At 41.0% G+C, this 22,944-nt stretch overlaps 1 protein-coding gene across 1 annotated transcript; it reads left to right on the top strand.

The window, feature by feature from the left end:
- The first annotated feature begins 591 nt into the window (after positions 1-591).
- Positions 592-22,819, top strand: trip11 (thyroid hormone receptor interactor 11). Its single transcript, XM_054614057.1, has 21 exons — positions 592-1,135; positions 4,217-4,293; positions 5,038-5,148; positions 6,016-6,318; positions 7,096-7,164; positions 7,479-7,644; positions 7,915-8,241; positions 8,968-9,008; positions 9,106-9,204; positions 9,413-9,616; positions 9,761-12,802; positions 13,303-13,443; positions 14,115-14,308; positions 15,355-15,518; positions 15,658-15,761; positions 15,876-15,975; positions 17,254-17,335; positions 18,106-18,220; positions 19,774-19,896; positions 21,003-21,147; positions 21,317-22,819. The coding sequence occupies exons 1-21, from the start codon at positions 997-999 to the stop codon at positions 21,526-21,528; spliced, it is 5,958 nt and encodes a 1,985-aa protein (XP_054470032.1). The 5' UTR covers positions 592-996; the 3' UTR covers positions 21,529-22,819.
- The last annotated feature ends 125 nt before the right edge of the window (positions 22,820-22,944 follow it).

Below are 22,944 nucleotides of genomic sequence, written 5' to 3'. Positions count from 1 at the left end.
ATTAAACAAATAAATATTGCATTAAGGTTTAATGGGGTGTATGCATAAACATTTTTTTTTAGTCATCTTACTTAAGCATAAGTATTAAATATTAGTAATTAAAAACAAATAAATATTGCATTAAGGTTTTAAATATTGCATTAAGGTTTAATGGGGTGTATGCATAAACATTTTTTTCATTAGTCATTTACTTAAGCATAAGTTTAAATATTAGTTTAAACAAATAAATATTGCATTAAGGTTTAAAGGGTTTTAAATTCATTAGTTTAATCTTACTATTTTAAGCATCTTAAGTATTAAATATTAGTAATTAAACAAATAAATATTGCATTAAGGTTTTAAGGGGTGTATGCATAATATTCAATTTTTAGTTTAATTTACACATATTTTACATTAGTCATCTTCCTAACCTTCCAATATGCATCATATGACCATCCTCTATACTATTTTTTTGTCAAAGACGACACTTGGCTTTCAGTGGCGTCCTCTTGGTCCTTGAACGCACCTCGAGTATCCCACAATGCACCGCTCCCTGTTCCGTGTCCACGTCAAACCTGACAGCCATCGCCGCAGCCGAGCCGATATGGCTGCAGTCGAGGTGGCACTTTCTGGACTCTGTGTTGTTTAAAACCGAACAAATACCAACTTTAAACGACGCAGACCTCGACGTGAGGACGTAATCTGAGGTTGTAGCTGTTTGAATGGGATATAGCGTCGTTAGCTTAGCTTAGCTTCACACATTCCTCAAGGCAAGCGATCAGCTGTTATTAGCCGGACCTGGGGGTCTGTCAGCCGGGGGAAAGCGACTTTTATTCCGGGAGATTGAAGTGGATTTTGAAGCTAATAAAGCCCCAGTGGTGTAGAGTTTACAGCTCAGCTTTATGAGCAAGTTTACTGGATAATCTCTGGAGTTTAAGATAGACTAGTCCTCCTCTTCCTCCTCCTCCTCCTCCTCGGCCCTGCTTTGTTGTTGTTTGGTTTGCAGCCCCCTCCAGGATGTCCTCTTGGCTGGGTGGGATCGGCTCCGGCCTCGGTCAGTCTCTGGGCCAGGTCGGGGGCAGCCTGTCCTCCTTCACCGGGCAGATATCAACCTTCACCAAAGACATGCTCCTGGAAGGGGTGGAAGAAGTGGGAGGTAAGTTTGTGTTCCTGTGTTTTATTGTTTCTCTTTGTTTAAGTATTACATTTTTTTTACATTACAGTCATTTGGATTCAATTCAATCAGTAGTATATTACATATCATTCACCCATTCACACACTGATGACAGGCTACCATGCAAGGTGCCACCATCAGACTCTAACTAACATTCATGCATCCAGTCCACGCCGATGGCAAGCCTTCAGGAGCAACTTGGGGTTAAGTGTCTTGCCCAAAGCCGGGTATCGAACCACCGACCCTCTGATTGGAGAACTACCTTGCTCTCCACTACGCCACAGCCGCCCCATCAGTAGCCACATCATCAGACTCAATGTTTTGAATGACACATCTGGTGCAAAGAGTGTTTTGGACACATATGCATGAGCTGGTAGTGTATCAACCTTTAATGAAACACCCACAGGTCCCAGGTCCTGACATTCAATTCAATTCAGTTTATTTTGTATAGCCCAGAATCACAAATTTGCCTCAGAGGGCTTTACAATCTGTGCACATGCGAGATCCTCTGTCCTTCCCTCACATCTGCACAGGAAAAACTCCCCTAAAAAAACCCTTTAACAGGGAGAAAAAAGGAAGAAACCTCTGGGAGAACGACAGAGGAGGGATCCTTCTCCCAGGATGGACAGAATGCAATAGATGTCATGTGTACAGAATGAGCAGCATAACAGAGATACAACACATTCAATGTATATGACATAAATGATTCATATAATAAGACTACTTATAATAACAGCAGCAATTATTACAGTAGAATTATAGTTATGAAAATAGGGATAGTAATGTGATTAATAATAATAATCGAAGACATGACAACCTGCTGGTCCTAAAACACAAAAGATTTAGGTCTTTAGTAAGATTGTAAACATATCTTGCCTCTCTTAGGAAGCATTGGAGACAAATAAAGCCATGACATTGATTAGTAGAAGATTTCTTGCAACAAAAAAAAAAAGACAGAGACATTAACTGAAAACTATCTAAAATAACTATTGCTGACATCATCAAAAAGTAACCGGCGACTGGAAAACTACCATCAAGGTTTTGCTGATTTGCTGTATGAGATGTGAAGAAACAAGTAGACAGTCTAGACACACGTGTATATTGGGTTGTTGGTGTTTTAGTGTAGCTGCCAATTAGTCTTAAATAACATTGTAACACACTAAGCTGTCATCATCAAAAGCAAATGTCAGCTCATGTGAGTTTCTTGACCCAGTGCAGCACTACCTTATTTTTTCATATTTATTATTGATGCACCAAATTGGTTTTATGTATTTAGCTGCTTTGTTTGTCTTATGTTTTAAAGATAATTTTGTTCTCATGAGGAAAGCGGATAAATGTAAACAGACCTCCCTTTTCTATTGCTGCTCTGTTGACACTGAATGAGAGTTGGACTATTTGCAAGACAATAGAGAGCTGCAGGGATGACTTATTTTTGTAGGCAAACCAAGAAAGCCAACGGTATTTTTCCGATGGACTAAAGCGTTAAATCTTTTAAACTTCTTTTAACCACATCCTTATTTCAGGCATTAAACCAAAAACATATTGACTTTGAGACGAAGGAGCTGGAAGTGCAAAAATGCTAACTCGTTTTCTGGTCCTAAGTGTTTCACTCTTAGTTTTTTCTCTTGCTGCACTTTCTAGCTTGTTAAAGTTTGAGACAGTGGGTCGTGTCTTTTAAATACTCCACCTTTCCACATCACCACTGCACAGCATTTTTGTGTCAGTCTTGAATGCACCATTCCGATGTGTAGATAAGACAAACACTAATTCACAGTTAGTTATACTTCTGAGCTTCAAGCCAACTGAACAAACAGGATTATACGTCGTTCTTTGTTAAACACGTGGGAGAGTCCCACTTAAATTAAGCCTGTTCAACCACACAACGGTCTAACTTTTTCCAGTCAGGATCACATTATAGTGTGAGAATGAACTTGGAAAACAGATTGAAGACCTCTAGAAAAACTGTTTCCTGTTATCCTAATGGATGTGCAGCTACCTGTAACGTGGGTAAAATACCTGTTTCTTACAGTCTTAAATGTAACCCCCAAATTTATTTTGATAGATGATGGTGAAAGATCTTTTCATACATGCAGACATTTTCCTCTTTTGCAAAATCAACCAAAGTTTAAGTTTAATGTAAGAGTTATTTGGGTGTAAAATCTCAGGCAGACATTCCCAGTCGATGCCGTCACCCCCTCATTCATCGTCAGTGGAGCCTAATGGAAACACAGATTACAGGGTTCATGATCAAATCACATTCTAGTGATGCTCCCTTTTGAAATGTTGATACCAGATTCTAAATGTAATGCTTTTAATGTTACCACCAGGTCTATACCTTAATCCGGGCTCAGCAGTATTTTATGACGACAGCAATGCGATAATTATGGAGTTTCTATCAAAAGGGCTCCATCTCATTTGGCCAGTTGAACCCCAAAGTACCATCACTCTGCAGCAAACAGACAACAAGTGATAAAGCAGTGACTCAAAGAGAACTTTGACCGCAGATCTCCAACTCACAGCTCTAATCAAACACCAAAAATTCTTATCACTTAGTACTGAGCACAGCTGTTAAAGCTCTCTGCATCTCAGGCCTTACATCTTTCTTTAGATTTGCTTGTAGGCTTCAGTCTAGTTTGTGTAGTAATGTTTTGTGTTGGCTGAGCTTCGTCCAGCTGTTAAGGTCACATAACTCCGATACGATCTCCAGAAATGTCGGCCTGCTCAGCCTTGCGTGTTGTTTGTCATGTGAGCCGGGTAAAGCAGATCTGTGTGGGTGACTAAGATGGAGAAGGAAAAAAAAGTCACCAGTTGATATGTCTTGAGTGTGGTGCTAGATTAACCTGAAGAACATTTATCTCATTTTGAAATTCTTTTTTATCAGAAAACTGATAAAATCCCATATGTTTCTTTTTCTGTGTACATGGAAAAAACATGAAGCTATATTTATGGATTATACTCACATTTAACTCATGCTGCCTGTTTTTTTTTGTATTTTTTTTTACTGTAAACTGCCTTATGTATATTGTGATATATTCAACGTTATTATTTTCCATGTAACTGCAGATGCTGCCACAGAACTGCAGGTGTCCAATACCAAGTTGGCTGACATTGAGGCTTCATTCTCCTCTCAGAAATCTGAGGTGAGTTTCTTTGTGCATTTTTTCCAGAGTCAAGGGGTAAAACTGTAACGCCTTCTCACCATAGACGTGTTGACTTGTCATAACAGGAAAAGAACAGCGATAACTTATAACATGGACTATGGATTTGTTCAGTTTGTCCCAGTAAGCCAGCATGCACTACACTAGGCGGAGTTAATGTTTTTTTTTAACTAGCCTGGTTTGGCATATTGGTCAGAAGTCTACTTACCTGGATTACATGTTACATGTTGTTTTATTTATTGGCAGTTATCAAATAACAAAAAAGACTAAAAGTTCATTATTATGTTTTATCCGCCTTGCTCTCAAATTTGCATAAAACTGCGCAACACATAAATATTTTCGTTGTTTTTATTTTTACCTGTGCTTGAAGTCAAATGTCTCCAGTGAGAAAGGTCTATAAACCCCAGCCTCAGGAATGCACACTATGGTCCTGATCTTCAGTACTTCAGGATGCTAGAAAATGCCAGTGTTGGAAAGTGCACTCACCATACAAATGTTTGCACTGACAACTGTGTCTGCAGAGGAAAACTTTAAAGCTATAGAATCCTGTTAATGAGCAAGAAGATGAGCTAGCAAGATGTTTTTCTTTTCGTCATCATATCCTTTTAAAAGACTAAAACCAAATATTAATTGAACCTACGTAAAGCTGACAAGATAAATGTTATTTTAATGCATATATATTTGATGTGTGACTGACTCCCTCCCTTCTCTCTCTTTTTGTTGCAGTACGACAGACTAAGAAAGCTCCATGCAGAGCTTGAGGAGAAGCTGGAGGCAGCAGAGATCCAGATTAAAGGGCAGTCCACAGAGTACAGAACCCTCCTGCAACAGAAAGATGTATGTACATTTGTATTCATAATTAAAGCATTTGCATAATATTTGTGTTAAAATATATCCTCCAAGAGAGAAACGTAGAAATCATATCCCCATAACCTATTTTTAGATAACTAAATGACAGATGACACATGATCCATTGTGTCAAATTGTGTTTTTGAATGTGAGAATGCCCCTTCATATATATACGATCATACTGCAGCCTGAATTAAAGCATGAAGCAAGTATTAACCATTTAGTTTTGTAGTTTGCTCTGTCAATACGTATTTTAGGTCATTATATATGGAAGTTTTAGGCTGCCATTATTCAAATAAAATAATTTAAGATATTACAATTATAAAAACTTATAATATGTAAAACTAAAATGAAAAACTGAAAAAGATGAAACAAAATTATTTAGTATTAACTTAATCCGACATTATGCAGAATCACATATTGCAAATAAAATTCTGATTTGATTAAATGCTTGATTGCTCTTAATAAAGACATTTTTATGTTTTTTTTTATACACCATTATAAGAGTGTATATGGGTAGATGAATATCAGATTTCCATTTTTCCTGATTTTCTCCAAAGGCAGTTAGGAACAGTGTTTCAAATCCTCATGTAAATGTACATTAATTGAATGATCTTAATCTTAATAACTGTCAGAAATCATCCGAAATAAAAATTTTAAAAATAAAATAAAAAAGGCAAAAAAAATATCGCTTTTAAAGAACTTTGTGTTTTGGAGAGGTTCTGACAAAGAGCAGACCAGTATCACTTTTAATAGTGTAACATACAGATCAGTCTTGTCAAGCCATAATATGGATGTGGAGCTCATGTCACTGCTTTGTTTAAAATAATCCTACTGTTTGTTTGTGTCTTCCAGGTGGAGATCAGTCACCTTAAAGCTCGGCAGAGTGGACTCCAGGAGGAAGTCCAGAACCTGCATCAGTCGGCTCAGTCCTCCTCCGTCGGTCCGGCCATGCTGCCTGTCACCACGTCTTCCTCCACCACTACCTCCTCTTCTGTTTCCTCCTACATGTCACGGCCCTCAGGGTCCCACCAGGGTTTCCAAGGCGATGACATGGACCTCAGCGACGTCATCTGGTCGCAGCAGGAGATCAACAGACTGTCGACTGAAGTCATGCGTCTGGAGGCAGAGGTGGCACACTGGAGGAGAATGTCTCAGGTGAAGATGATGACAATATGATGATGTAGCAGGACAGATTGAAACTGGGTCATCCAGTTAAAGGAATAGTTCCATTTCCATTGTAGATAATCCCTTGGAAAACCACAACTGTTTATACTTTTAGATATTCACAGTTATTATATGGATTTTTTCGGATTAAACAAACAATATAAAATGTTTCATCTTGAGTAATGACTAGACTATAGAGGTGCAGGTAGAGAGATTATTACAGAACCAGGCTAGCTGTTTCCCCTTGTTTCCAGTCTTTATGCTAAGCTAAGCTAAGCTAAATGTCTGCTGGCTGTAGCTTCGTATAAACTGCGAACATATGAGAGTAGCATCGATCTTCTCATCTAACTCTCAGCAATAAAGTAACTAACTGTTTTCCCAGAATATCAAACTATTCCTGAACTAAGTGTTGTCTCTCTCATAGCTAAATCAACTTTATGACCTGCAAGCATGGCTATTAAAAAAGGCTTTGGTTTTATTTTAGCAGCTTTTGGTTGCACATGAATGAGGGTTGCTACATAAAACAATGTGCCAGACACCAAAAAGGAACATGAAACGTTTTACATTTATTTTAGTTCATTTGTTTTCATCGTAGTTGTTTTTATTTGTTCAACACCTTTCTGGCCCACCATAAAACATATGCTATTTGAAGAAATGCTAATGCAAATCCATGCAGTTTCCATAAAAATCAATAAATATATAAATAAATAAACTAAACATTTTCTGTGTTTGTTTCTGAGGAGATCTAATTCATTATTTTTATTTCAGGCATCAACAGCAGCAGCATCTGGTAACGGCGACCAGGGAGACATTCTCAAACTTCAAAGAACTATTAAGGTGAATTTATCATTTTTGCTGAAATAAATTATATTATATGGTAGAATCTACATCTTTAAACAGCTGTTATTAATAGTTTGTATCTACATAGTTTAAATGACATTGTAGTGTATGTGAAAGGTGTTGCTAGTATTACCCAACTCTGAAGTTCCTCTTAGCTTTAAGGAGTGTTTTAACAGTCAGTGTTGTTTGTTTTTGCACTCTCCATGTGGCCAAAATTTCAATGAATGCAAATTTAAATAATTCATAACAACTTGCACAGAGCGCAGTGAAACTGAAACTCTAACCTGGATGTTATTGCTGCTTTGGAACAGGAGCTTCGTGAGGAGATGAGCCGTGAGGTGGATGAACACCAGCATGAACTGGCAGCTCTGCAGGACGCCCAGCGGCAGAAGATGGCCGACATCACACGGCGCCATAGAGAGGAGCTAGCAGAGTACGAGGAGAGGATAGAGGAGCTGGAGGAGCAGAATCAGAGTGGTAAGCCTAACTTTGGTATCTGATATTGTAACTTGTGGAAGGGATAGGAAATCAGAGATCTTACTGAGGAGATTATAGTTTTATATCAAAAATGTTAATGGCTTTTATTTCAGCAGAGGTCAACTGTTACCAAAATTGATAAACAAAATGTGTTAGCAAAGCACCTTTGCCAAATTCAATATTGTAATTGTGATAAATCACTTCAACTCATTGGTTCTTCTCAAACACAAAACACAAAATGAACTCCCTCCTCTGAATCTTTCTCGCTAGGCGCTGGTCCAGCCACTTCCCCATCAGATGCCTCTAAACTGCCTGAACTTCAGAAAACCATAAGCTCCCTGCAGGAAGAGGCAGATCAGCGGGAGAAGCAGCTGGCCGAGCTTTCTGCCAGTCTGGAGGAGGCCCAGACGAAACAGGCGTCACTGCAGCTGGAGAAAGACGAGGCTCAGGAGGAAAACACCGGGCTGCTGGAGAACTACACGCGGCTGCAGGACTCCGTCACCGAGCTTCAGACACGGGTGCAAGAGCAGGAGGGGAAGTCTCTGCAAAAAGCCCAGCTGGACCACGAGATCCAAGCGCTAAAACAAAACCTTGCAGGTATATTGAATTAATATTGTTTTAATTAAAGCCCCTCAGTGCTGTCAGAAACTCACTTTGATAATGCTGATTATGTCTCCTTTTTTAATGTGATACTTGTTTTTATTGTTGTAACCTCATATATTGAATAGACACAGAATATTGACATGGACTCCTCACTTAAAGCCATATACGGAAGCCTTGAAAGGAAAGCTAGGAAAACAATTCTGGTGATCCATTTACTAGGTCTGATCTCAATTGCTTTCTTTATTGTGTTTAAGACATAAGAAAAGATAAAAAAAAAAGGTTTTGCCAGGATCATTTTTCAGAGGTTTTTTCCCCCATATATGAAAACACTTTAAAACCAAAAAATGTTTTCCCCCAGGGGAGTTCTTAAATGTACTTTTACCAAGTTATGTAAATTAAACCTAGAAGAAAACAAGAATGTTTTTATTGTTATTTAGATCATTTGTAAGTGATGCACTTTGGCCTCTTGTGGATGAAATTAGTATTACAACAACAAACACTTATCTTGACAACTACAAATAAATTTCCCTTGCCAAAATGTTTTTGAAAAAAACAAAACCTTTTTCACCTGTCCTTAAGTCACAAATACAGGACACAAAACAATTGAGATAAGACCTAAAAAACTGATCCCCAGAATTTTTTTCTTAATTTCCTCTCAGGGCTTCCGTATCCATAGGTTGTTTTCCTTCATAATTAACCTGCATATTTACTGCTTTTCAGCTGCAGAAAAAGAAATAGAAGGACTAAAAAGCCTGGCTGAGGTTAGTATGATTATAAATCATTAACCAGACATCATAGTATTTATGTATATTTATAATGTATGTAGTTTAATGACTCTAACTCTTTTTTTATAATTAGGATGAACCAAAGGAAGAAGTTGAACATGCCGACATCTTAGAACTGAACACCATTATTGGGACTCTGAGACAAGAAAAGGAAGTCCTAGAACAAGAAAAGGTTTGTTTATCGGTGCAATCTGATTAAATTCACCAGCCTGCTCATAATATCTATAATATCTTTATTTACATATTAACTGTATGTGTCTTTGTTAAGGTTGTTGGTATGACAGAAACAGTCAGAACTTGGATGGAGAAAATAGATCTCAAGTGTAGCAAACTTGCAGTTTATAATAATAATAATGGGATATTTATTTGTCTTTTCACAGCTCAATTTGCAAGAAAAACTAAAAATGGCAGAGGAACAAAAAGTTAGCAATAATGAAGCTGAGTCTTGTGACTCAGAGTCACTGGAGGATCTGCAGGCAGAGCTGGAGAGGAGAGAAAAGGCCCTGAGAAACACTGAGGAGGAACGAGACACCCTGATGTCTGAGCTGGAGGAACTAGACCGGCAAAACCAGGAAGCAACACAGGTCTGACTGATCATGATGACCCGCTTTCTTTCTTATCATATAATAGTAATGATAACACAATAAAAAAATGCTGAGAATATATTTGTACAATTGACTAGGATTTATTAAAAATGACGTTGTTTCTTCTTTTTTTTTTGTCTGTAGCACATGATCTCAGTGAAGGAGCAGCTCTCAGGACAGCTGAGGGAGGCCGAGGCAGAACTCACTGGACTGACTGCAGAGCTGAACACAACCAAAGACCAGAAAAGGGCACTGGAGCAAGAGCTGGAGACCGAAAAAGAGAAAGCGAGCCAGAGTGCTTTCACCCTCAACGACCTGCATATGGGCAAACAGGAGCTGGAACGGACAGTGAAGGAGGTGAAGGACAAACTGGGACATGCACAGGAGCAGAGGAGGGAGGCACGGAGAGAAATCACAGAGCTGAAGAAGGCTTTTCAGGAACGGGAGGAGCAGTTATCTGCTGCCAGAGCAGAGCTGGGTCAGGCAGGGGAGAGAAGAACTGACATAGAGGGAACTGAGGAGAAGATAGCAGGAAAGGAGAGGGAGTTGTCGGAGCTCAGGAGAGAATTGGATGAGATGAGGAGCTCTCAGGAGAAGGCGCTGTCTGAGGACTATGAGTTGAAGATGGAGAACAGGAGGTTGAAGGCGGAGAGTGAGCAGGCTGCGGGTAAAGCTGAGGACCAAACCAAGCAGATGAAGGAAGGCCAGGCGGCTCTGAACAGGACGGTACGGGAGAAGGACACTCGTATCGAAGCTCTGAAGCTGGAGAAAAGTCAACTGGAGGCTGAATTGGAGCAGACTGAGAGGACGCTAGCAGAGCAGGGAAAACAGTTCCAGCAGACCATCGAGGAGTTGACTCGAGCCCGCTCCATGGACGCCTCCGCTCTCCAGACGGATCACGAGCGAGCCATCAAACTCAACCAGGAGAAAGACATGGAGATAGCTCAGCTGAAGAGAGACGTGGAGCAGCTGGCGTCCGACCACAGAGACACCAACGAGATGCTCTCCATCACGGTCGCTGGGCAGAAGCAGCTGACGGACTTGCTGCAGGAGAAGGACGTCTTCATGGACACGCTGAAACAAAACGCTTCGGATTTGCAGAAGGAGATGGAGAACAGTATTTTAGTCGTGACAAAGGAAGCGGATTCTCTCAAACAGGCGCTAGAGGAGAAGGATAGACAGTTGGGGGGGATGAAGGAGGAGAACAGTCATCTGAAAGAAGAGATCGACCGAATCAGGGATCAGCAGAGCCGACCTCAATCTCTGTCTGAGCCGAGGACCTTGGACATCATCACAGAGCTGGAGACAGAGATCACCCAGCTCAAGTCCTCCAGGAACGGTCGGGAAGAGGAGGTCCAGACTCTGAGGAGAACCATGGAGGAGCTGCAGGCCTCTCTCCTTCTGTCGCAGCAGTCCCTGCAGGCTCAGCAGACTGAGCTTGAGCAGGCTCACGCTCGCCATCAGCAGACCACACTGAACTATGACCGGCTCATCCATGCCAGAGATGAAGAGATATCCTGCCTCCAGCAGACGGTAGATCAGCTCAGTGAGGGTCGAGTGCGTGACTCCCCACCTGTGCAGGGAGATGTCATCCTGCAGGAGGAGAAGACCCAGACTCTAAATCAGGAGTACGGCAACGAGAAACACGACCTGTCCAAGGTCGAAATAGAAAGGCTGGTGAGAGGCATCAAGGAGAAAGAGACGGAGATCAGCCTGCTGAACGAGAAGAACCTCTCACTGACCAGACAGCTGGATCAGCTGGCGGTGTCTCGTGATGAGGTGGGCAAACTGTCCCAGATGATCCTGCAGAAGGATCTGGAGATCCAGGCGCTTCACGCCAGACTGTCCATGGTCGGAGGTGGCGGACACAGCCAGGATGTCATGTTCCTACAGCAGCAGCTGCAGGCGTACGCCGTGGAGAGAGAGCAAGTGCTGGCGGTGCTCAACGAGAAGGCCAGAGAGAACAGCCAGCTTCGCTCCGACTACCACCGTCTCATGGATATCATGTCGGGGAAAGAGGCGGCCCTGTTGAAGCTTCAGCAGGAGAACCAACGCCTCTCCAACATGAGCGACCCCTCGGGAAGCCAAGAGATGTTCAAGGAGACCATCCAGAACTTGTCCCGCATCATCAGGGAGAAGGACATTGAGATCGATGCTTTGACCCAGAAGTGCCAGACCCTGGTGGCCGTGCTGCAGTCCTCGGGAGGAGAGCCTGGCGGCGGCTCCGGAGGCGTCAGCAGCAACCAGTTCGAGGAGCTGCTGCAGGAGAGGGACACGCTGAAACAGCAGGTGAAGAAGATGGAGGAGTGGAAGCAGCAGGTGATCACCACGGTCAAGAACATGCAGCACGAGTCGGCTCAGCTGCAGGAGGAGCTGATCAAACTGCAGGGTCAGGTCTCCGCCGACAGCGACTGCAGCTCCAAGCTGTCGGTGGACTACGCCGGACTGATCCACAGCTACGAGCAGAAGGAAAGGAGGCTGGGAGGTCTGAGTCAGGAACTCGCTCAGGTCCAGCAGACCATCACCCAGCTCAGCACCACCAAGGATGTCCTGCTGGGTAAACTGGACAGCGTGGGACAGACTCCTGAGGTCGTAGCTGCTCAGGCTAGTGGAGCTTCTCTAAGAGCTGATGCTCCAAGTCACCAGACGTCTCCAACAGCAAACAATGAGAATCACCGGGAAGAAGTTGTCCAACTGCGAATTCAGTTGGCTGAGAAGGAAAACATAATCAAGACCCTTCAGGAGAACAACCACCGGCTCTCCAACTCAGCATCTGCCACAGAGAGCGAGCAGAGAGGTCAGGCCGAGGAGACTCGGCTGGTCCGAGAGAAGCTGGAGGCCCTGCAGAGGTCCGTGAGGGAGAAAGACCTGCTCATCAAGACCAAAGGCGACCAGCTGGGTCACGTCAGCGAGTCACTACGGAACCGCGAGAACGACAACGAGGTGCTGAAGCAGGCCGTGACCAACCTGAAGGAGCGCGCTCTCATTCTGGAGATGGATTCGAGGAAGCTGAAGGAGGAGAACGAGCTGGTAGCTTCACGCTCGCGGGAGAAAGAGTCCGAGTTCAGAGCGCTGCAGGAAACCAACATGCAGGTTTCCCTCCTGCTGAGAGAGAAGGAGTTTGAGCTGAGTGCAGTGAGCGAGAAGTCGGCGACAGTGGAGAGGATGCTAAAGGACAAAGAGCAGGTCAGACACTAATTTTATTGTATTGTTACCATTGAAAGACATTTTGATGGTAACAATACAATAGGGAGAGGGTCTTCCAATTAAATTATTATTTGTAATTTACCTGTCTTGTTAAGCTTGAAGGAATATTTAACCGCCAAAATGACCATGTGTATGAAGTATTAATTACTCAACCAGTGTTACTTTAATTATTGATGAAAACCTAGTTTTTCTCACACGCCTCCGCGGTGAAAGAAGAATCGGAACAGAGAAAAGTCTTGATGAATTTAAAGCCACATTAACAACAGCAGAACTATGTTAAAAAATGTCATTTTGGGGGCTAAAATATTCCTTAGCTGAAAGATACCAAGTTTATAGTGTTAGTGGATTTATTAGTACCTTTCTGATGAAAAAGAATGTATCCATCGAAGTCATTTTAGAGAAGAAACAGTGGTTTTCTTTTCTCTTTTATTCTTTAAAAAGTCTCATACCTGATTTACTCTGCTAATAATGTGCTGCAGGGTAAGTCCGGTGAGCTGAATCAACTCCTGAATGAACTGAAGTCCATGCAGGAGAAAGCTTTTGCGTTCCAGCATGAGAGGGATCAGGTGATGATGGCGCTCAAGCAAAAACAAATGGAGACCACTGCAGTACAAACTGAGGTAGGAGGACGGATGATATTCAGTCACTAGCCTTTAAGAACTGTGGACCTGTGTTTACTCTCTGTGTTTACTCACACCTTTTCTTGCTTGGCTAACAATTTTGTACACATCCGAATGAACATTCAGCCACAAAGTAGTAATGCTTTACTCCATGTTACATTTGAATTGTTTTTACATGGTAAAGTCCATCGAAACACAAGTTGCACTGCATTTCTAAGAAGAATTACATTTTCAGTTGATCTATTTTGCACACTGTACATCAGTTGAGCATCAAAATAGATTAAAAACAGCCAATTTGGATTGATTTTCCCATCATCGGGTTAATCACATTTTATTGTGTGATATAACTTAAGACACATTGCTTTCAAGTAGACTCAAACAAATAGGCTTTACCTTTTGACAGATTTTTTGCATAATTCTAGGAACAATATGGATGATTTTAATATATAACTGTATACTGTAAAACTTCCTTAACTACAGTATAGCCCCCTCATTGTGTTCACCAGTCATAAAAACATGCTGTCATCAATGATGTTGTCTATTGTTTCAAAACTTTAAAATCAATAGAATAGATTAAAGTGTGTAGAAACAGTTACAATGGAGGATCCAACATTACTGTGGTATATTCTGGTAGCTTTAAACGTGTAACAATGTTTCTGTTTCATTCACAGCTTCAGCATGTGAGGGACAAAGAACAGCGTCTCAACTTGGAGCTGGAAAGGTTACGTAATCACCTCTTGGATATTGAGGACTCGTACACCAGAGAAGCTGTCGCTGCAGAAGACAGAGAGACTGAACTACGCAGGAGGGTGGCACAGCTGGACGAGAAACTGGCCACGTCCTCCAGTGCTGTGGAGAATGCCAGGTTAGCAATAACTTAAACTGCATTGTGTGAGACATAACAAAGTAAATTGTCGGGGACATCAATTCTCATTTTCACGATGGTTTAGATATTGAACAGTAATAGCATGCCACATTTAATTGAGAATATGTGTCATTGGTGGCTGTATAGCAAGGAAAAAATAAGTGAAAATACCGTAACAATAATCACTACATAACACTTGACTTAACGACTTGAGTTTGTTGCAGTCCTAAAACCCGTTAGGATCCCAATTTTCCCCCAACACAAATTTAATCTGTGACCACTGGTGAGATATATTCTCTGCTCAATTGGGCAGATCTTTTTGAATAAGTTGTCATCACTGATTTTATTTCTGCATTGGTTTAGTTCATATCTCTCAACTAGGGTTAACTTTGGTGTCCCACTTTCTAGTGGGATCCCTCAAGGCTTTATCTTAGGTCCTCTAACCTTTTCCCCTTATATGCTCCCGATGGGGCATATGAATTCAAAATTGAAATCCATTGTTAGATACCATATGGCTGTATGTCCTGAGATAGACTGGTGATACAGATGTGTCATGGATAAGTTTGTGTTTGGGACATTTAAGGAATACTTCACCCACAAGATTACTCACTCCTTGTTTCCTCAAATTCTTGAAGAAAACTTTGGTCTTCCCGCATGCCTCCACGGTGATCCAAGAACATTTAAATTCCTTTTGCATAGCACCTGTGAAATCTTGAGACTGTTAACATGGAAGTGTTGTTAAACGTGGCCCCACCTCCACCCAGACTTTACTCCCATTTCTTGATTATCCGTTCACTGTGGAGGCATAGAAATGAAAGGTAACACAGGATGAGTAATTGATGAACAATGGTCATCTTGTGGGTTAAGTATTTACTTAATTACTTTCAAGTACTGAAAGTCCAAAAAGTATCGTACAGTTGAGTAAGAGATCCTTACATTCCATTGGCTGTTGGGTAATTTTTTTAATGGATTTTAATGTCCACGAAATCACCTGATTAAATTAAGTTTATATAAAAATGTCTACTCACTGGCCCCTGTGATTCCAGCCAACAGGCCAGCATGCAGGTGGAGTCTCTGCAGGAGCAGCTGACCGGAGTGGTGAAGCAGAGGGACGAGGCACTCATCCATCTCAGAACCTCCCAGGAGCAGGTCAACCAGTATGCAGTGTCGCTCTCCAACCTGCAGATGGTGCTAGAGCAGTTTCAACAAGGCAAGTCATCCGCTTCTCCATGAAGACTCAGGTGGTAGTAGTATCTACCCTGGTGGTACTGATGAGGCCGTTTGTGCCTGCAGTTTTGCAATTAAATATCCATATAGCCTGTAGTAATTAAAGCTCTTTCCCCCATCAGAGGAGAAAGCCATGTACTCTGCAGAGCTCGATAGGCTCAAGAAGGAGAAGGACGAGTGGAAAAGGAAAGCACTGAGGCTGGAAGACCAAGCATCTGCCCTCCAGGTAAACCAGCAATCAATAACATTTCAAAATATCCATTCACTTTATTTATATACAACGAATACCGCCAACAGCAAGGCCACAAAGCGAACAATAACTGGTAATGCTCTCTGTCAGATTAACCTCGATGAAGCCAACGCTGCTCTAGAATCAGCGTCTCGCCTCACCGATCAGCTCGATCTAAAGGAGGAGCAACTTGATGAGCTGAAGAAACAAGGTGAGCTGCAGCAGAGTGTCTTCACCTGCAAACTTCTATCACACGGATTCTGAGGAAATGATGGGAATGTCAGAGAAAAACTCCATATAAACTTCTTCCTTCCATGTTTACAGCAAAATGAAAGTATCTTCACAAAGTTGCAATAAAAAGAAAGTATTTTTAAACTGTTTAACTGCTGCTTGGTTCAAAGACCTCGAATGTTTATTTGAGATGTTGTGGAATGCAACTGCTGTCCTCTGCTAACTTTTTCTGGCACAGGCAGCCTCTGGATGTCAACTTTTTCTTTTCTTCTGCCAGGCTCATGTTTTTATTTAAGCGTGCACATGTCCTTATCATAATCTGAATAACAGAGCAAGTGAGACTCTGGTTCTGCTGTACACACTCAGCAGATTTCACTCTTATCTCTCTCATATTTAGCCAGCAAATTCTCAGACTATCATTTTTCAAACCTCTATGGCTGTTCAGACATTGTATTCGTTCAGACCTGATATGAGGCCATATATTTACTTAACAAATCAGTCACCTATGGAAAAATGACATTGGGTCTATTAATAGTCGGTTAGCCGTGAGAATATGTCTCCAACGTGAGGGTGACGTTATTATGTGCATCACAGCACCAGTTTGTGCCTCTCATGGATTAACACTGAATTCAAGCCACAGCACAAAGAATCCGATATTTTGATGAATAAATATCCAATGTTCTTTGAAAACCCCAGAAGGTATTTACAAAAGTATTTCCAGATTCCTCAAAGACTCTTCAAACCAACTGGAAGAAAAAACATTCAGTCCGCAGCACAGTATGTTTACATTGGTAAATACTGATGTCACTTTCTATTATTTTGTATTTCCATTCAAGGTAGAGCGTTCACATTTTGCTCGTGTTTTACATTAAGAGGAAGGTTTTTTACGACTATGTGCTAGGAAATATAATCGTAATATGTAAAGGGTTAAAGATCTTCTTTATCAAATTTATTATATAACCATCCAGATGGTTCAGAAGAGTCTTTGATGCTTCCGAAATACCTTCAGGACAGCAGTAAGTCTTGTTTCTGGTTTATTCAAAGATCGTCAGTTATTTATTTCACTTGCGATCGGCTGCTTAGCGCTGTGACTTTAATGTCATGTTAATACATGAAAGCACAAACTGGGATTATGTGCAACAAGGTAATGACTTTTAAACAATTAAAAAAACATCTCTTCACTGTCTGTGTCTGTGTGTGTGTGTCTGTGTGTGTGTGTCTGTGTCTGTGTGTGTCTGTCTGTGTGTGTGTGTTACAGTGGAAGTGAGACAGGAAATGTTGGAGGAGGCGCAGAGGAAACTGATGACCCTTCTAAACAGCACAGAGGGGAAGATAGACAAGTAAGTTTGATTCTGTCTGGGTTAAATATGACATTAATTTATTTATCTAAATGAGATTATGATAAGAAACACATATGGTTTTCATTATTACTCTCCCACAGTTTCATGGAGTTGTAGAAAGTCACACTGCTGTGAAAGAATGTGATAAGGTCTAATATTTAAAATCATTATGACACTGAGAAGATCGTCCGTGTGACTGCAGCAATCTGAAGCCTTGTTCACACGGGACCAGTTTTACCAGGGACGTCGTGATGAAATTAACCCCCAAGTCTGTGTCACATTTGCATGGGATCAGTCTGTGTTTTACTCAAGTTTACTGCTTAGCCCCTGATATGATGTCCAGACTCATCCGCTTAAATGAAACTATACTAAATGAATAATTATTTGTATATTATACAGGCCTACTTATGTTTATATAATATTCACAAAGACGTCTTGCTTAAGTTATACTAGTCCTGTGTGAATGGGGCTCTAGGCAAAGAAAATGATCTCCAAATTGGGAGTTATCATTTTTTTTAGATCAAATAAATAAATGATGTTTCTTTGGCTACCAAACATGTTTAAAAAGCCATTGAATTCCTACAAAAATGCAATGTCCCAAAACTGAAAATAAAGCTCTTTTAGCGCAACAAATCTACAATTATGGGCAAAAAAGTATTCCCCGTCCTGTATAGTGATTGAATTGATATAAATAAATCTTTTATACTGTTGTATAAAAATGTGATTGAATTACCTCATGCCTTATTATTATTATTATGTTCTGTCTCCAGAGTTCTGATGCGTAACCTGTTCTTGGGATACTTCCACACACCTAAAACCAAGCGTGCCGATGTGCTGAGGCTCATGGGAAGTGTTCTAGGATTGAGCAGAGAAGACGTTGACAAGGTGAGAGATTCCTTGACTCATATTAAAAGTATTTACTTCAGCAAACACATATTCACATAATCGCATTTCTTGGCAAGTATTGGTATTAATACAACATTTTATTACTGTATAATGACGTTAACAGTCATTGTGCCTTATTGGGAATAAATGCATGCACATCTCCACACTGATTAATTGGATGTATATATTGAGCTCATTTAATTGTGTATCTTTTTACACATTTCTCAAATACATTAACGGTAGAAAGATTTATTTTGGTGTGATTAACTCGGCACTTAGAGTATCTGCAAGCCGCAGTTCCACTTAAAAGTAACTGAATCACAATTACTCAGAGCTGCCTATTTTTAGCAGTAGGTGTCAGCTACAGAAGAAGTCTTACTTTCATTTTCCAAAACAACACGAGTTAAGAGAGCTTCATAGTCGGTATCCGAATTAGTTGGTTTTTTTGGACAAAAAGAGCAGCATGGAGAAACCGGACGATAAAGAGAAACAGTGTTGGTAGGTTAACGCCTGGGAGATAGACAGTTACCATGACTAGTATATCCAGTATTAGCATGCTGTCATCCTCCCAGGTCACTCTGACTGATTAGTTTAACACGTCCTTGAAAGAATCAATCCCTAAAACTTGCTGTTCAACTGTGACTCATAACTCCAGCAGCCCCTGAAAATCCTCAGTCTTCAGCCCTTAAAAATAAAGCATTTCCTGACACAGATCTTCTGGCATGAGCCCTGTGGGACTCCATCCAACAGTTGCAAAGTATATTACCCAATACTCCTACAGTAAAACAGATAGGGTGTGGGGCAAATGCGATTAAGACTCCTCAGAAGACCGATTTTTATTGTGTTGGAGGTCGTTCTACTTAGTTTTTTTCCATCTCCTGTTAATGCAATTTAAATTTTCCACTCAACTCATGTTAACGGCAGCCAAGTGTCCCACAAAACCAGACAACTTTTAAGAATTGGCCTCAGTGGGTCAGCTAGTATCCTCCCCTCTGCTGCCTTATTTATCCCAAAGCTGTGATCCATACACTCTCTCTCTATATATATATATATATATATATATATATATATATATATATATATATATATATATATATATATATATATAATATATATTGGGGTCCAACAAGCTGGATCCTTCCAGGCAAACCACTTTGATTATTAGGCAGAAGGATTGACGGTGAATTATAAATGTGTTTCCTGTAGGAGTGTGGGCTGTCAGTAAAGTAAAGTGTCTGTATATGAGCTTAACTAGGGATTGGATCCACAAAATACTTTTCCAGAAAGTGGTGGCAGGCAGAAAGAACGCCAAGAACAATTAAAACTGAAATAATCTGACCGCTGATTTGAAATAGGACAAAAAATGACTTTTCAAAAATAGCCTTAATGAACTGTATAAGACTGTAACGATGACTGTACCTGCACTCTTCATCCAAGGTTTAAGAACTTATTCAATTTACTTGATCCTGAAATATTAGGTGTCTGTGATGATTTGGAGACTTTGTTCCTTGTAAAACAGCATTTGTCTGCACTTCCTCCCCTCCCCTCTGCAGATGTTGGAGGAGGACGGACGGCACGGTGTTACTGGATGGATGTCCAACTTGCTGGGAGGCAGAGGAGCACAGAGCGTCCCAAACACTCCCCAGAGGCCCACCAGTGGCCAAGGGCTCGACTCGGTAAGAAACGCCACACTTAGTTCCTTTAACACAGACACACACGCAGTTTATATTTTATACAGTATGCTATAGAGACAGAGCACAAAGTGTCAATCATGAAAACCACGCCCACAGGAAGGGAAATCAATATCCAACCAAGGGCTGAAACGCTAACAGAATGCCTGTAGCTACAGTATAGTGAGCCTAAAACTGACATCTGGTCAGGTGTGTCAAGACCCCACAGTTTCCCCATTGTTCCTGCTGATGCCTTACTTTTTTTTCAGTGTATCCTCTGTTTTTTGGTTCAGCAACTTGTAAAAATTGTGTTCTGGGTTCTTCACCCTGTTGGTAATGCGTCCCACCACACAGCAGCTTTTAGGCATTTTTCAGTTGTTTGCTAGTTGACAAAAGGGACGAGGAGGTGCCTTCAAACAATACTGTGTTGTATAACGGAAAAGGACTACATTTCCCAGGACTGTCTTTCAGCAAGTTGTCACAAGGCACCAGACTTGGCATGAGCGTAACTTCCCTGCAATCAGAGAGAAGCAAAGCCGTCACTGTGTCTCAACGTTTACCAAAAACATGAAATAATGAAATAAATTATTTTTGATAAATACAGCAACAAAAAATAGCAGACACATACCTGCACTTGAGAAGTATTCAAATGTAAAATGTAAGAATATCACTATATTCACTTTAAACTTGTTTAAAGCGTTACCTATACTGAAAAACACTGAAAGTTCACAAAGACTGAAAGTAGACAAAGGGAAGAAAATTAAGTAAATCTAAAGTTAATCTAATTTCAATTTAAGTGGTTGTAAAATACAAATATTATTTTATTTTTGTCAAAACATTGAATGTTTCAATTTATAGGAAAAGCTAACAAAAAAAGCATAGAACTTGTACATTACAACATATTTTTCCATAAAATATATTTTTCAGGCAGCAGAGTAGGTGGTTAAGAAAAGGCATGTGCTCTGCTGAAGTGCCCATGTGCAAGACATTTATGCCTTACCAGGATGCTTTTCTCAAGCTCACTCTTCATTTTGGACCCCTGTTTTAGGATGTAGTATACATCAGTAATTCAGCAGCACTGCTCACTGTTCTTGTGTCCTCTGTCGTTGCAGTCCTTCTCAGGGATGTTTGTGAAGTTCCTGGAGACCGAGTCGACCCCTTCGCTGCCCGCAGCAAAGCTTGCAGCCCATGACATGAAGGCTCTGAGCGCTCCGCCTCAGAGACGAACCGGCGGTGCAGCTTCCAGCGCCGCTGCAGGTAAACGACCCCTTTGGGAGAAACCGCCGCCGGGACGTTTATACCTCCCGTGCTGCTTAATGAGTCCTGTCAGACGGGAGGCGTTGTTCTTTGTCTGACGTCCTTAAACACATCAAACTTATTTAAATCTGACGCCTCTCTCTCTCTGTCTCTCTCTCTCCCTCCACAGGAGCTGCACAACACGGCAAGCGACCCGGCGAGTCCAACCCTTTCCTGGCCCCTCGCTCTGCCGCGGTTCCCCTGCTGGCCGGTTCCAGCTCTGGCGGCTCAGGAGGTCACCTGCTGATGAAGCCCATCTCACATGACCTGCCCACCTTCACACCTGTGCCGGTCTCTGAGTCCAGCGGAGGAGCTGTGCTCAAGGACCTGTTAAAGCAGTGACCTGTCCCATAAAGAGTGTCAGACACACATATTAATTCATTCAACATGAGATCTACACTACACAGACTGAGATATTTTGAAGTTCTGCTACTTATTGCTGCTCTTTTTATTTTTAATATCCTGCAAAAATAAATATCAGAGAAGTCTTTCCCTTTTTTTGTGAGACGACAGAGACAAAAAAAATGTTTGCGATCACTGTTCTATGCAACAGAATTTCCCTTTACACATCAGTCTCAACATTATTGTTCCGTGTTGACGCCCAAGTTGAAGATGATCCAGAAGTGACTCCACATGCAAAAACGGATGCAGGATGAGAACATTTTCAACTTCATAGTTCAGAGATCAACATGGTCTATTCTCAAAGGAAGTGTCTTATGAGTTACGTCTTACATTTCCATTTTTCTTCATCGCACAAGTTCTGAACACAAGTGACCTTGTAAACTCACTGTGTGCAGGTCAATCCATGCGGGTTGAGTCTAATCATCGCCTCTGTTTGCAAGAGGAAACATCTCATGTCCTTCAGTTTTCATCCTTCGATTTGCTGGATAACTGTTATTTTCTTGTCTTCTGGGTATTTTCTTTTTCTTTTCAATGGTGCAGTGAGTTTTTCTGATCCAGAACTTGCCTAAAAACTCTGGCAGCAGTAGTCTGCTTAGAGATTTATGTGGTTCAGTACATCTGTTCAAACCATAAAGACATTTTTTTGCTAAATCTTGTCTTTTCCAGACGGCTAGGCTGCGATATGCAACAAGCGTAGTTATTATGGCCATAAATGCGGACTGTGGTTGATCAGAGGCTGGAGGCTGCTCGTATGTTAAAGTACAGTACTATTATATAGTTATATGTATGTAAACGGGTGGTTGTTTTCCTATTTATAGGCACTAAGGACGTTTTTGAAGTAAAGTGCCTGCATTTTTGCTAATTAGATAGTTGTATAATCAGGATTGTAAATGGTTAATATAAATATATATATTTACAAAATGTAAAAAAAAAATGCACATTTAAAAAGTTTTACCTGACCAGAGCTGGCCAGCGCATAACTGAGCTGCTCTACGTTTTTGTATAGAAATCAGTCAGCCGCTGCAGAGTATTACAGGGTTTCTCCAGGTGTTTTGTTGAAGTGTAAAAAGCTGTAAATCCTCCTTGTAAAATAATTTTTGTGGATGTCAAATCTGAAACTAGGACGTGTCAAAAAAGGAGTTGGATGACATTGAACTTGGATGATCTTTACCCCGATGTAAGTACCCGTGATTTAATTGGAATTTCAAATCAAATAAAGATACTGCTGTGCTGGCCCTTTACTGCTGTGCATTTTTTTTTTTTTTTTTTTTTTTTTAATATATCTCATGCAGACCAGATGTTGCTACTACAGCATGGATACCCAGAGTTGGCTGCTGCCAGATGTGCAGTGTCATT

Source organism: Anoplopoma fimbria, chromosome 15 (assembly GCF_027596085.1).
Source record: "Anoplopoma fimbria isolate UVic2021 breed Golden Eagle Sablefish chromosome 15, Afim_UVic_2022, whole genome shotgun sequence".
NCBI lineage: Eukaryota > Metazoa > Chordata > Actinopteri > Perciformes > Anoplopomatidae > Anoplopoma > Anoplopoma fimbria.
The sequence above is the reverse complement of the archived record's forward strand: the minus strand, read 5'-3'. Positions and strand labels throughout refer to the sequence as shown.

Excerpts from the sequence above, each read along its gene's own strand:
- trip11 (XM_054614057.1), top strand. The coding sequence starts at position 997 with ATGTCCTCTTGGCTGGGTGGGATCGGCTCCGGCCTCGGTCAGTCTCTG. Across the intron at positions 5,149-6,015 it reads CCCTCCTGCAACAGAAAGAT|GTGGAGATCAGTCACCTTAA; the intron begins GTATGTACATTT and ends TGTGTCTTCCAG. Across the intron at positions 17,336-18,105 it reads ACAGAGGGGAAGATAGACAA|AGTTCTGATGCGTAACCTGT; the intron begins GTAAGTTTGATT and ends TTCTGTCTCCAG.